This window comes from Cherax quadricarinatus, chromosome 81, assembly GCF_038502225.1.
Source record: "Cherax quadricarinatus isolate ZL_2023a chromosome 81, ASM3850222v1, whole genome shotgun sequence".
In the NCBI taxonomy this organism is placed as follows: domain Eukaryota; kingdom Metazoa; phylum Arthropoda; class Malacostraca; order Decapoda; family Parastacidae; genus Cherax; species Cherax quadricarinatus.
The window spans coordinates 13160242-13173036 of NC_091372.1; the positions used below are offsets into that span (position 1 = coordinate 13160242).

Below are 12795 nucleotides of genomic sequence, written 5' to 3' on the forward strand. Positions count from 1 at the left end.
TTCCTCAGCCCTCTGGACAACAGTTTTGGTAATCCCGCACCTCCTCCTAACTTCCAAACTACGAATTCTCTGCATTATATTCACACCACACATTGCCCTCAGACATAACATCACTGCCTCCAGCCTTCTCCTCGCTGCAACATTCATCACCCATGCTTCACACCCATATAAGAGCGTTGGTAAAACTATACTCTCATACATTCCCCTCTTTGCCTCCAAGGACAAAGTTCTTTGTCTCCACAGACTCCTAAGTGCACCACTCACCCTTTTTCCCTCATCAATTCTATGATTCACCTCATCTTTCATAGACCCATCCGCTGACACGTCCACTCCCAAATATCTGAATACATTCACCTCCTCCATACTCTCTCCCTCCAATCTGATATCCAATCTTTCATCACCTAATCTTTTTATCCTCATAACCTTACTCTTTCCTGTATTCATTTTTAATTTTCTTCTTTTGCACACCCTACCAAATTCATCCACCAATCTCTGCAACTTCTCTTCAGAATCTCCAAAGAGCACAGTGTCATCAGCAAAGAGCAACTGTGACAACTCCCACTTTATGTGTGATTCTTTATCTTTTAACTCCATGCCTCTTGCCAAGACCCTCGCATTTACTTCTCTTACAACCCCATCTATAAATATATTAAACAACCACGGTGACATCACACATCCTTGTCTAAGGCCTACTTTTACTGGGAAATAATTTCCCTCTTTCCTACATACTCTAACTTGAGCCTCACTATCCTCGTAAAAACTCTTCACTGCATTCAGAAACCTACCTCCTACACCATACACCTGCAACATCTGCCACATTGCCCCCCTATCCACCCTGTCATACGCCTTTTCCAAATCCATAAATGCCACAAAGACCTCTTTAGCCTTATCTAAATACTGCAGGTGCAATCACTAAAAATGCTGTGATAATATGAAATGTTCCGATTGTATGTTTGGATGCAACTGCGGTGGCTGGCTTGTAAACACTGGCACCCATGGGACAAGTGAGGCGCGCTCAGGCCACACGTGGACGCGTCTCGAACGGAACGAATCGTGTTGGTCGAGTTTTTTTAGCGCTAGTCGAGGCAAAATTTTTGCTTTAAAATGTATCGCTAGTCGGATTTAACGTCATACGATGCCATCGTTGGTCAAGGGACCACTGTACAGTGGAACCCTGGTTTTCGCCCTTAATCTGTTCCAGAAGGTCAGTCGAAATCCAAAATGGACGAAAACCTTAGTAATATTTCCCATAAGAAATAATGTAAATCCAATTAATCCGTTCCAGACACCCAAAAACATTAACAAAAAATATATTTTATAGAGAATAACTATAGTTATACATACAGAAAACAATGAGAAATAAATATAAATGACTAACAAACAATTATCAGGAGATAGTGTTTCACAGTCAATCATATGTTGCATGATGATCTAATTAAGAAAATGCCTGGTACTAGTGCTGATGTTAGTGAATTTAATGCCAGCAAAGGTTGGTTTGAGAGATTTAAGAATGATAGTGGCATACACAGTGTGATGAGGCATAGTGAGGCTGCCAGTTGTGACCAAAAAGCGGCTGAAAAAATATGTGCAGGACTTTAAGGGGTACATAGAGGGTGAAAAATTAAAACCCCAACAAGTGTTCAATTGTGACAAAACAGGCCTGTTTTGGAAGAAAATGCCAAACAGGACCTACATTACTCAGGAGGAAATGGCACTCCCAGGACACAAGCCTATGAAAGACAGGCTAACTCTCATGTTTTGTAGTAATGCTAGTGGGGATTGCAAAGTGAAGCCTTTACTTGTGTATCACTCTGAAACTCCCAGAGCGTTCAAGAAAAACAGTGTCGTCAAGGCTAATTTGTGTGTGATGTGGAGGGCAAACAGTAAGGCATGGGTCACTAGGGACATTTTCCATGATTGGTTCTATCACATGTTTGGCCCCAGTGTGAAAAAATGCCTCCTGGTATTAGACAATGCTCCTGGTCATCCTCCAGACTTGCAAGAGTGAATTGTGGGGGAGATGAGTTTCATAAAAGTGAAGTTTTTGCCTCCTAACACCACTCCTCTCTTCCAACCCATAAACCAGCAGGTTATTTCAAATTTCAAAAAACTGTACACCAAAGCAGCATTTCAAAAGTGCTTTGAAGTGACCCCAGACACTGAATTGACCCTAAGAGAGTTTTGGAAAGATCACTTCAGTATCCTCAGTTGCATCAACCTTATAGGTAAGGTTTGGGAGGGAGTGACTTGCAGGACTTTGAACTCTGCTTGGAGAAAAACTGTGGCCAGAATGTGTACAAGAGAGGGAATTTGGAGGGTTTGGGGCTAACCCTGAGGAGCATATACCAGTTGTGGAATCTATTGTGTCATTGGTGAAGTCCATGGGGTTGGAGGTTAGTGGCGAGGATGTGGAAGAGTTGGTGGAGGACGACGATGAAGAGCTAACCACTGATGAGCTGTAAGAGCATCTGCAATAGCAACAGACCACAGCTGAGGATATTGCTTCAGAGGAGGGGGGAGAGAGATGGAGGAAGTTGCCTTCTTCAACGATTAAGGACATTTGTACAACGTGGACAAAGGTGCAAGCCTTTATGGATGAACATCACCCTGACACAGCTGTTGCAAGCTGTGCTGGTGACTTTTACAATGACAATGTTGTGTCCCATTTTAGAGAAATCTTAAAGACATGCTTGAAACAGAGCTCTATGGACAGATTTTTGGTGCGACAGAGGTCCAGTGGCATTAAAAAACAAAGAAGGGAAGTAACCCTGGAAAAGGACTTGCTACCTAAAGTCCTTATGGAAGGAGATTCCCCTTCCAAACAATAATACACCTCCATCATCTCCCCTCCTCCCATCTCATCACTCATCAATAAGTCTTCAATAAAGGTAAGTGTAAATCATTTTATGAATTACAGTATTTATTCATGTCCCATTGCTTTCTGTGTAGGAAAATGTATATTACAGGTAAAAAAAAAAATTTAATACTTTTGGGTGTCTGGAATGGATTAATTGGATTTCCATTATTTCTTATGGGGAAAATTAAATCGGATAACGATAAAATCAGTTAAGGACAAGCTCTCTGGAACGGATTAAAATCGTTAACTGTATACTATTTCAAGATTAAAATGGCATCTACACCTACCATTAACTCTTAAACTGTCCAAGCAGATCTACGTTCACATGCGTAGTGCTCCAAAAGTAGATCTACTTTTTTTACATACTGTATTTTCAAATATAACAAAAAAAAAAAAACTTAGATCAAAGTTTTTTTTTTACACTTTTTCAAATGTAAAAAAAAGAAAAGAAGATCTACTTTTTTTACATACTTTCAAATGTTGAAAAAATGTAGATCTATGTTTGGACAGTTTAAGGGTTAAATATACAATTTTCTAAGCAGGATACACGAATGTTGAAATTTTGAAGATAATCAGAGGAACCTGTCTCCACTTATCACACAAAACAAAATATGGGAATGGCCTATGTATTACAGGAGGCCCTCCACATTCACAAGGGTTAGGTGATCAAGAACCTCGCAAATCTTGAAAATTCGCTAATGTTTGGTGCACAAATATGATGTAGGGAAATATAATAATACTGTACTGTAACATTCGCAAATGTTTTGATGCGCAAATATTTTTTATTTTTTTTTTTCAACAAGTCGGCTGTCTCCCACCAAGGCAGGGTGACCCAAAAAAGAAAGAAAATCCCCGAAAAGAAAATACTTCCATCATCATTCAACACTTTCACCACACTCGCACATTATCACTGTTTTTGCAGAGGTGCACAGAATACAACAGTTTAGAAGCATATACGTATAAAGATACACAACATATCCCTCCAAACTGCCAATATCCCAAACCCCTCCTTTAAAGTGCAGGCATTGTACTTCCCATTTCCAGGACTCAAGTCCGACTATATGAAAATAACCGGTTTCCCTGAATCCCTTCACTAAATATTAGCCTAACAATACTGCTTCCTTAACCTATTGAACCATGAACAATCGTAAAACACATGAAAACATCGTAAAATATTGTATATACATGTTATGGTTTAATAACAAATTGTTAGGTAAGACATATGCAACAGTTAGGTATCATAATAAAGATACCTAACTGTTGCATATGTGTCTTACCTAACAACCTGTCGGTATTTTATACCATTTTAATGTTTAATAACAAGTAATGAACAAACAAAACACTCACCACTCGTAAGGTTAGGAAGACGAACTCTGACGACTTGTGATGATGATGACAATGACAATGATGATAGCGATGATAGTTAACCATGTAGTTACTGATGACAGTTGAATGGAGGTGATTATATGGAGTGTAACTGCATGGCATAATGAGTCAAAAGTGTGGATTCTAATTCTTCACTGCCAGTATCACTAGAGTCAGAGTTAGCAACAGTCAGATTCTGCCACGTGTTGAGGTTCAGGTGAGGAGGTTCAGGTGAGGCGGTAGGCATTTGTTTGGTAAATATGATTGGGCAGCTCAGCATTCAAAAATGTTTGAAGCTCACGAAAGTGGAACTCACAAAAGTGGAGGGCTAGCTGTATTTACTTAGGAAACTCACATGTGCAAACTGTCCCATCAATCTTGCCACAGATACATACACAAGCATTCAAAATTTTAAGCAGATCAAATAAGGCATTCTCGAGTGACAAACTAAAATTTGTGAGAGAAATGAAAATGTTGCCGAAAATATTTAAAAAAAAAATAGGAAAATCTTCGCTTGTCGTTTTTTTTTTTTTTTTTTTTTTTTGGCACTTTTGTGATTTGCACTCTATTTAAAATTCTTCACAATCCTGTAAGAATTTTTTTATTTTGATATGTTAAAAAATCCAGTTTAATAAAATTTAAAAAAAAAAAAAGGCAAATTGGTAGCCTCAAAGCCCAAAATTAATACAAGAATACTTTCTATTAAAATGCACTAGTTTTGTAGCCAGAAGTCAAATATGGTATATTAGTGCGACTGACCTGTGGTCTGCGGTCACTGGTAGTCATATAACAAACTCCCATCGTGCGAGTAGTGTGGAGCCAGTAGAGGTCACTTATACCTCCTTGTGGGTCATGACGCAAGATAAGTGCACCAGCCATTCTTGGATGAACACCCTCTAGAAAGTCAGACTCTGCAAACCACATTATTCTGTAAGTTTTGCTTCCATTTTCTCCAAGCAATGTGAGAAATTCTCTTAATAGTAAAAAGAATTATTATACATCATTCTGTTAAAGTACAAGTATTAAAATATATAGTGTAGTATCTGTTCTTTAAGGTGAAGTATCAAATAACTAAGAGAACAATTTTACTCATACTACATCACTGGAAATTTTTTATTACAATATACATTTGTTGGCCACAAGAACCATTTGCCACCAGGAAAGGGGGGCCCAAACAAGGAAACATATTCACCACCATCATTTATTCAGAAATTGTCTTTCTAGAAGTGAACAGATATCACAATTCAAATATACATTATGCATGATAAATTTCAGACTGGATACCAATGTTTATTTGTAGTTACTCCTGTGACTATTAAAAGCAGATTTAAAATGCCAGTACACTACTGATGAGAATTTGTAATCATAGAAAATCTACAAAGTCTCTCTAAGTAGTCACTACCAAAATAGTTTGACTACACAGTAGTACTTTTATTTTTAGGATGGTGGAGAAACAGTAAACACTTAATTTACCAGAGTAGCAGTGGCAAGCAGGTGGCTGCTACATAAAACTGTGATGGATACACATGACATTGATTTGTAGTGATTATAATAAGAAACAGTGTTTAACAAGCAAATTTTCTCCACTATTTAGTTCCAACGCCTTGGGAAATGGAAAAGAATCCTTCCTCCATAAGCCATGCATGTCGTAAGAGGCAACTAAAATGCCAGCAGCAAGGGGCTAGTAACCCCTTCTCCTGTATAAATTACAACTCAACTGACTCGATGCATCTTGTCCCATTTTTTAAAGACCATTAAACTGAATGTTTATTGTCTTTAACCACTGTTACTACCAATCTTATTATTATATTTACGTATGTGGAAGAGGTAAACCCACGGATCATACAGTACAGATGCTTCTCACTTTACAATGGTTTGACTTATGATGTTTTAACTTTACAGTACCATGTGTTACAGTAATTATTTGTTTATCTACTTATTCAATGACAGTAGTTATTTACTTATTTATCATATATTCATATTCAATACTTTCAACATTCATATTTCAATATTTTCAACTTACGATGGGGTCACTGGAATGTAACTCCATTGTAAATCAAGGAGCACCTACTTGGGAAATGGGAAGCAAGATATGATGCAACTAAGTGAAGAGTGGCTCCAATTCTTTGGATGAAGAGACTCCTCCTTGATGTACATGCATGATAGAGAATGCCAATAATTAAGTCTGCTGACACAATCTTTGCAAATTTACTAACAGTAATAAGAGATCTTACCCAGGAAGTGTGTAGTGACAGCATGAGTGATATTAGTTCCCAGTTCTGGTGCAATAGCAGCACGAGCACACAGTCTGGCGAACATAGTGCGTATGAGGTGCTCCCCGCATCCCGTTGTGCTAACTCCTACACTTACACCGCTGCCTGGCACAAAGCAATCCACATTAACCGTTAGCAAACCCATATGATGTGAAAATATTACCTTACTTCTTATGAATCGCTATAACAAAATTTAAGTCTTTAAAAATAAATTCTAAGTTACATAATATTGAGCTGTCTAGAGTAAACACTTTAATTTACAATATGTATAAAGTACTCATAACTTTCTAATAACATTGTACAGTAATATACAGTACTCAATGCTTTCAGTAACACTGTACAATAATAATAATAATAATGTATATTTCAAGCCAACTAAGCCACTTATTCAACTACCTCATCATAAACTTACAGTCTCATGCAGATTTCCCCCCCCCCAAGAGAAAATAGTGTTATGTACCTATTTATTAAATAGTACCAATCCATACTATAATTATTTGTTGATCCGGGTATGTGTACAAAGAACTGATGTGGTTCTGTTGGACCTAGATGGATGCAGTGAGGTTCATACTGTCAAAAATAAGTACGTATATATGGCTTAAAAAAAAAATTATCTTAAATTTTGGTTGCTGGTACATGTTCATCTTTAAATGTGCACAGAGGGGTTGCTGTAGTTCTACTGGGCCTAAGAATGATTATTACATTGTATGACCTATAAACAATAAGCCCAGGAAATACAAAGATGTGTAATAAAGTGGACCCCCGCATAACGATTACCTCCGAATGCGACCAATTATGTAAGTGTAATTATGTAAGTGCGTTTGTACGTGTATGTTTGGGGGTCTGAAATGGACTAATCTACTTCACAATATTCCTTATGGGAACAAATTCGGTCAGTACTGGCACCTGAACATACTTCTGGAGTGAAAAAATTATCGTTAACCGGGGGTCCACTGTATATTTCAGAAACTGTTCATATGCAATAACCTCAAGAATAATCTTATGATAGCTGTAACTAGTTTTGTGAGTTCTTCTACCCTTGTTGCCACACTTGTGTGTTCAATGCCTGATCAGTAAGGTTGTTTCTGCCTGGAGTTAATGAGTTAATACAGCTATAGAGTCATCACAACTTGTCACTTTCTACAGGAACTGAGCCTATTTCCTCTTGAAGCTTTCTAGTTTTATTTCAGCAATATTTCTTATATCTGCTAGTAGAAGTTTGATGAGCAGTGTCACCAGGATGTTGACACAGTATTCTTTAATTGTGTCTAAGGTGCCCCTGCTTTTCACCGAGTTTCTTTTACATGCTTTAACACATCTCTCGCTGTGGTAAACTATAGCAGTACATGTATGTACATTAGGAGCTTCACCCATAAGAATTTTCCATATGCAGCACAGTAGTGTACAGTGGACCCTCAGTTAACGATGCCATCGGATAGCAATAAAATCAGATACTGATACGTTTTTGTGTCAAAATACTGGCTCAGCTAACGATAAAAAACTTAGTTAAGGACATTCATCCAGAACATGTCCGCGCGACCTGAGCTGCCTGGCCACTCCAGTGTGCCATTGTTTACAAGCCACTGAGGACGATTCCACACGTACATGCGATACATTTTGTATTATTCCATTGTTTTTAGTGCTTGTAACTGCTAAATAAGCCACCATAGGCCCAAAGAAAGCTTCTAGTGCCAGCCAGCCCTTTGGTAAAGGGCTGAGAGAGAGGGGAGAATGTACCTTTTTCAGTGATTCTGCAATATGTACAATACTAAAGCAGCAGAGTCTATAAAGGCTATAGCGGCAGCCAGCGATAAAGTACAGCATTAACTATAGCAAGTAAGTTAAGCGATTAATCAATTGAAAAAGGACAGCACGAACCTAACTCCTCCAATGTTGGTGGAGTTATGTAGGGTGACTGACAACACTGCCATCTCTAGTCTCTACCACCTCTGCTGCCTCCACCACCACTATGTATGGCTTATGCTCTCAGTGGCCCTTATATACCCAACAACAACAACACAGCAACACTTGTGACATACTTAATGACATATTTTATTCATTCTAGAGTATGTCATGTTTCTATGTTATTAATATTGTTTATTATGTCATATTAGATGAATTGTGCTAGATAAATAAGCCATAGAGCTGATATTAGTGTCATACTGAAGGGCTATCTTGTCTCCCAACACAATTTCTAATATACGCCAGAAACAGACCTTTCTGGAAAACTTTTTTGAGTGACAGGGGTCCAGTGGCTCTCAAGCTGGTCCTAGTGGCATTAAAAAACAAAGGAGAGAAGTAACCCAGGATAAGGACTTGGTACCTGAAGTCTTTATGGAGTGGGATTCCCCTTCCAAACAATTGTAAACTCCTCCATCTTCTCCCCTCCTCCCATCTTCCATACATCACCATGTCTTCAATAAAAGCAAGTGTGATGTTATTATTGTTTTATTCTCCGTGTATCATTGTTTTCTATGTAGGGAAATGTATATTTCATGTAAAAAATTATTTTGTTTAATACTTTTGTATGTCTGAAACAGATTAATTGGATTTCCATTATTTCTTATGGGGAAAATTAATTCGGATAACGATAAAATCGGTTAAGGACAAGCTCTCTGGAACAGATTAATATCGTTAACTGAGGGTCCACTGTATGTACTATCTGGTGTGCCTATCTACAGAATACAAATGGGCTTTGCACATGGTTTCAAATTCTCAGCAAATGAGGTGAACTCTACTATATTTGGTGCTCTGTTATTCCCTTTTTTGTACTGTCCCTCTATGGTTCTCTTATCCCAGTCTACCAAACTGTTAATTAAATTTTTGGGTCTCCACTTTGACTGTAGAATATCGAGGAAATTTCTCATAACAGCTCTAAAAGCAATATGTTTTAGAAGGTTCAATTTACTGAAAAAAAAAATTGTCACACTTTACTTGAGGGCTGAGAGTTAAGTTCTTCTCCATACTGTCTTGGTTCTGTTTAAACTTGATTATGGGATCAGGTGTATCCCTCTGCTTTTAAAGTAATTCTCACCAAACCTGATGCCATCCATCATCAAGGATTATGTCTATGTCTTGGTGCCTTTCAATTAACCCCAGTCAAAAGTCTATACATAAAATGTAATGTTCCTTCATTACCAGACCAGCTGTTTGGTTTGTTATCAAGACCTTCATGACAGCAAAACTGATGCTTTCCACTATCTTTCTTCCTTATCGCACCCTTTTAACCTTTGTCTTCAGATTCTAGTTACTTCTCTCGATCTACCACCCTTACCTGTTCAGCCTGTTCATTCTTTTTCTGTTCCTTCTCTCGAGGTACCAATGATTCCATTATGTCCCTCCCTCTCTCTTTCCAAAATCTCATATCCCTGTTATTAAAATGCTCTCCTTATTCACTGATCGTTCTCAAATAGCACGCATATCACATGTTACTGCTGTGTACACTGACAACTCTAAATCCTCTGGCGTAGGATACGTAACTGTTTTTCCTGATGGTGCAATACAGAGATACTTACTGGATTTCTTTAACAATTTCATGGCAGAGTGATATGCACTTTTGAAAGCCATAATTCACATTGCTTCTCATCCTACTTCCTCTTGCTTGGTCTCTGACCCTCTTAAGTGCATTGCAAACTCTTTAGGGTTCTGACTTCTGGAATCCCATTATCCATCCCATTCAACACTGGCTGTGTCGTGTCTTTAGCAAACATAATGTTATCATCTTTAGTTGGGTCCCTGGTCCTGCTGGTGTCCAGGGCAACCAACTTGCAGATTCTTCTGCACATTCCATAGCAGCAATTTATTCCAACTATTTTCCAGTTTTGTGTAAGAGCAAGTAGGATCAACTTCAAGATCATTGGTCTGAGTTAACTGGCAACAAGTTCTTAATTAAACCACAGCTGAGTTCTTGAATTTTCCTTTCACCAATGATACACTTGGGAAACAGTCCTTGCACATGTGTGTCATTGCCATACAAGCCTGGCACATAGATAACAAATGGAGAGGTGCCCTCCATCTCTTTATGCAACTTGTCAAGTTTCACCAAGTCCATTTATGAGCACGCAGGATTCAGTTTCAATCCATTTTTTGTGCGCCTGGGCTGCTCTTCTTTTGAAAAACTCTTTCATTACAGACACACTATGATTTCTTAGTAATCCTGGATTTATTATGCCAACTCTAACTGTCCTTGTTGACCCATAAGTTCATCTGCTGAACCACCACCCTCAGCCTTCACAATATATATCATCTGGCATCTTTCTCCTTTCTGTTCCAACAAGTACATTACAGTATAAACATTCGAGTCATTCCCAGTACTCAAGATGATTTATTAGTACAGTGGACCCTCAACCAGCGATATTAATTCGTTCCTGAGAGCTCATCGTTAGTCAAAATAATCGTTAGTCAAGTTAATTTTCCCCATAAGAAATAATGGAAATCAAATTAATCTGTGCAAGACACCCAAAAGTATTGAAAAAAAAAAATTTTTACCACATGAAATATTAATTTTAATACACACAAACTGAAGATTACATGCACAGTTACATGACACTTACCTTTACTGAAGATCTGGTGATGATTGATGGGATGGGAGGAGGGGAGAGCGTTATCTTCTTACTGTTTAGAAGGGGAATCCCCTTCCATTAGCACTTGAGGCAGCAAGTCTTTTTCTGGGGTTACTTCCCTTGTTCTTTTAATGCCACTAGGACCAGCTTGAGAGTCACTGGACTTCTGTCGCACAACATATCTGTCCATAGAGGCCTGTACCTCTTGTTCCTTTATGACTTTCCTAAAGTGGTTCACAACATTGTCAGTGTACAGGTTGCCAACACGGCTTGCAGTAGCTGTGTCAGGGTGATTATCATCCATAAAGCTTTGCACTTTAAGCCACATTGCACAGATTTCCTTAATCTTAGAAGTAGGCAACTTCTTCAATTTCTTTCTTCCCTCCTCCGAAGCAGTTTCCTCAGGTCTGCCCTCTTGCTGTTCAAGATGATCCTGCAGCTCATCAGTGGTTAGTTCTTCACTGTCCTCCACCACCAACTCTTCCACATCCTCCCCACTAACCTCCAACCCCAAGGACTTCCCCAATGCCACAATGGATTCCTCAACTGGCATAGGATTCTCAGGGTTAGCCTCAAACCCTTCCAAATCCCTTTTGTCTACACATTCTGGCCACAGTTTTTTCCAAGCAGAGTTCAATGTCCTCTTAGTCACTTCCTCCCTAGCCTTACCTATAATGTTTACACAATTGAGGATGGTAAAATGATCTTTCCAAAACTCTCTTAGAGTCAGTTGAGTTTCTGAGGTCACTACAAAGCACCTTTCAAACATAGCTTTTGTGTACAGTTTCTTGAAGTTGGAAATAACCTGCTGGTCCATGGGCTGCAGGAGACGAGTGGTATTAGGAGGCAAAAACTTCACCTTAATGAAGCTCATGTCCCTAGAAAGTCGCTCTGCCACATCTGTAGGATGACCAGGGGCATTGTCTAATACCAGGAGGCACTTAAGGTCTAATTTCTTTTCAATTAGGTAATTTTTCACATCGGGGGCAAATGCATGGTGTAACCAGTCATAGAAAAAGTCCCTAGTGACCCATGCCTTACTGTTTGCCCTCCACAGCACACACAAATTAGCCTTGAGGACATTGTTTTTCCTGAACACTCTGGGGGTTTCAGAGTGATACACCAATAAAGGCTTCACTTTGCAATCACCACTAGCATTGGCACACATCAACAAAGTAAGCCTGTCTTTCATAGGCTTATGTCCTGGAAGTGCCTTTTCCTCCCGAGTAATGTACGTCCTGCTTGGCATTTTCTTCCAAAACAGGCCTGTTTCGTCACAATTAAACACTTGTTCAGGTTTCAGTCCTTCACTGTCTATGTACTCCTTGAAGTCCTGCACATATTTTTCAGCCGCTTTGTGGTCCGAACTGGCAGCCTCACCATGCCTTATCACACTATGAATGCCACTACGCTTCTTAAATCTCTCAAACCAACCTGTGCTGGCCTTAAATTCACTCACATCACTAGTTGCTGGCATTTTTTTAATTAAATCGTCATGCAACTTCCTAGCCTTTTCACATATGATTGCTTGAGAGATGCTGTCTCCTGCTATCTGTTTCTCGTTTATCCACACCAATAAAAGTCTCTCAACATCTTCTATCACTTGCGATCTCAGTTTCGAAAACATAGTTGCACCTTTGGCAAGAACAGCTTCCTTGATTGCCGTTTTCTTGCCCACAATAGTAGCGATGGTTGATTGGGGTTTATTATACAACCTGACCAGCTCAGAGATACGCAC

At 38.9% G+C, this 12795-nt stretch overlaps 1 protein-coding gene across 1 annotated transcript in view; it reads right to left on the minus strand.

The window, feature by feature from the left end:
• The window catches only part of LOC128699753 (threonine aspartase 1), a 65304-nt gene that overhangs the window by 10848 nt on the left and 41661 nt on the right, over positions 1 to 12795 (minus strand). The window contains exons 5-6 of the mRNA XM_053792484.2: positions 6457 to 6600; positions 4982 to 5133 (exon numbers count right to left, since the gene is read on the minus strand). Coding sequence (XP_053648459.2) covers positions 4982 to 5133; positions 6457 to 6600 — 296 coding nt within the window. The remainder of the gene's footprint in view (positions 1 to 4981; positions 5134 to 6456; positions 6601 to 12795) is intronic.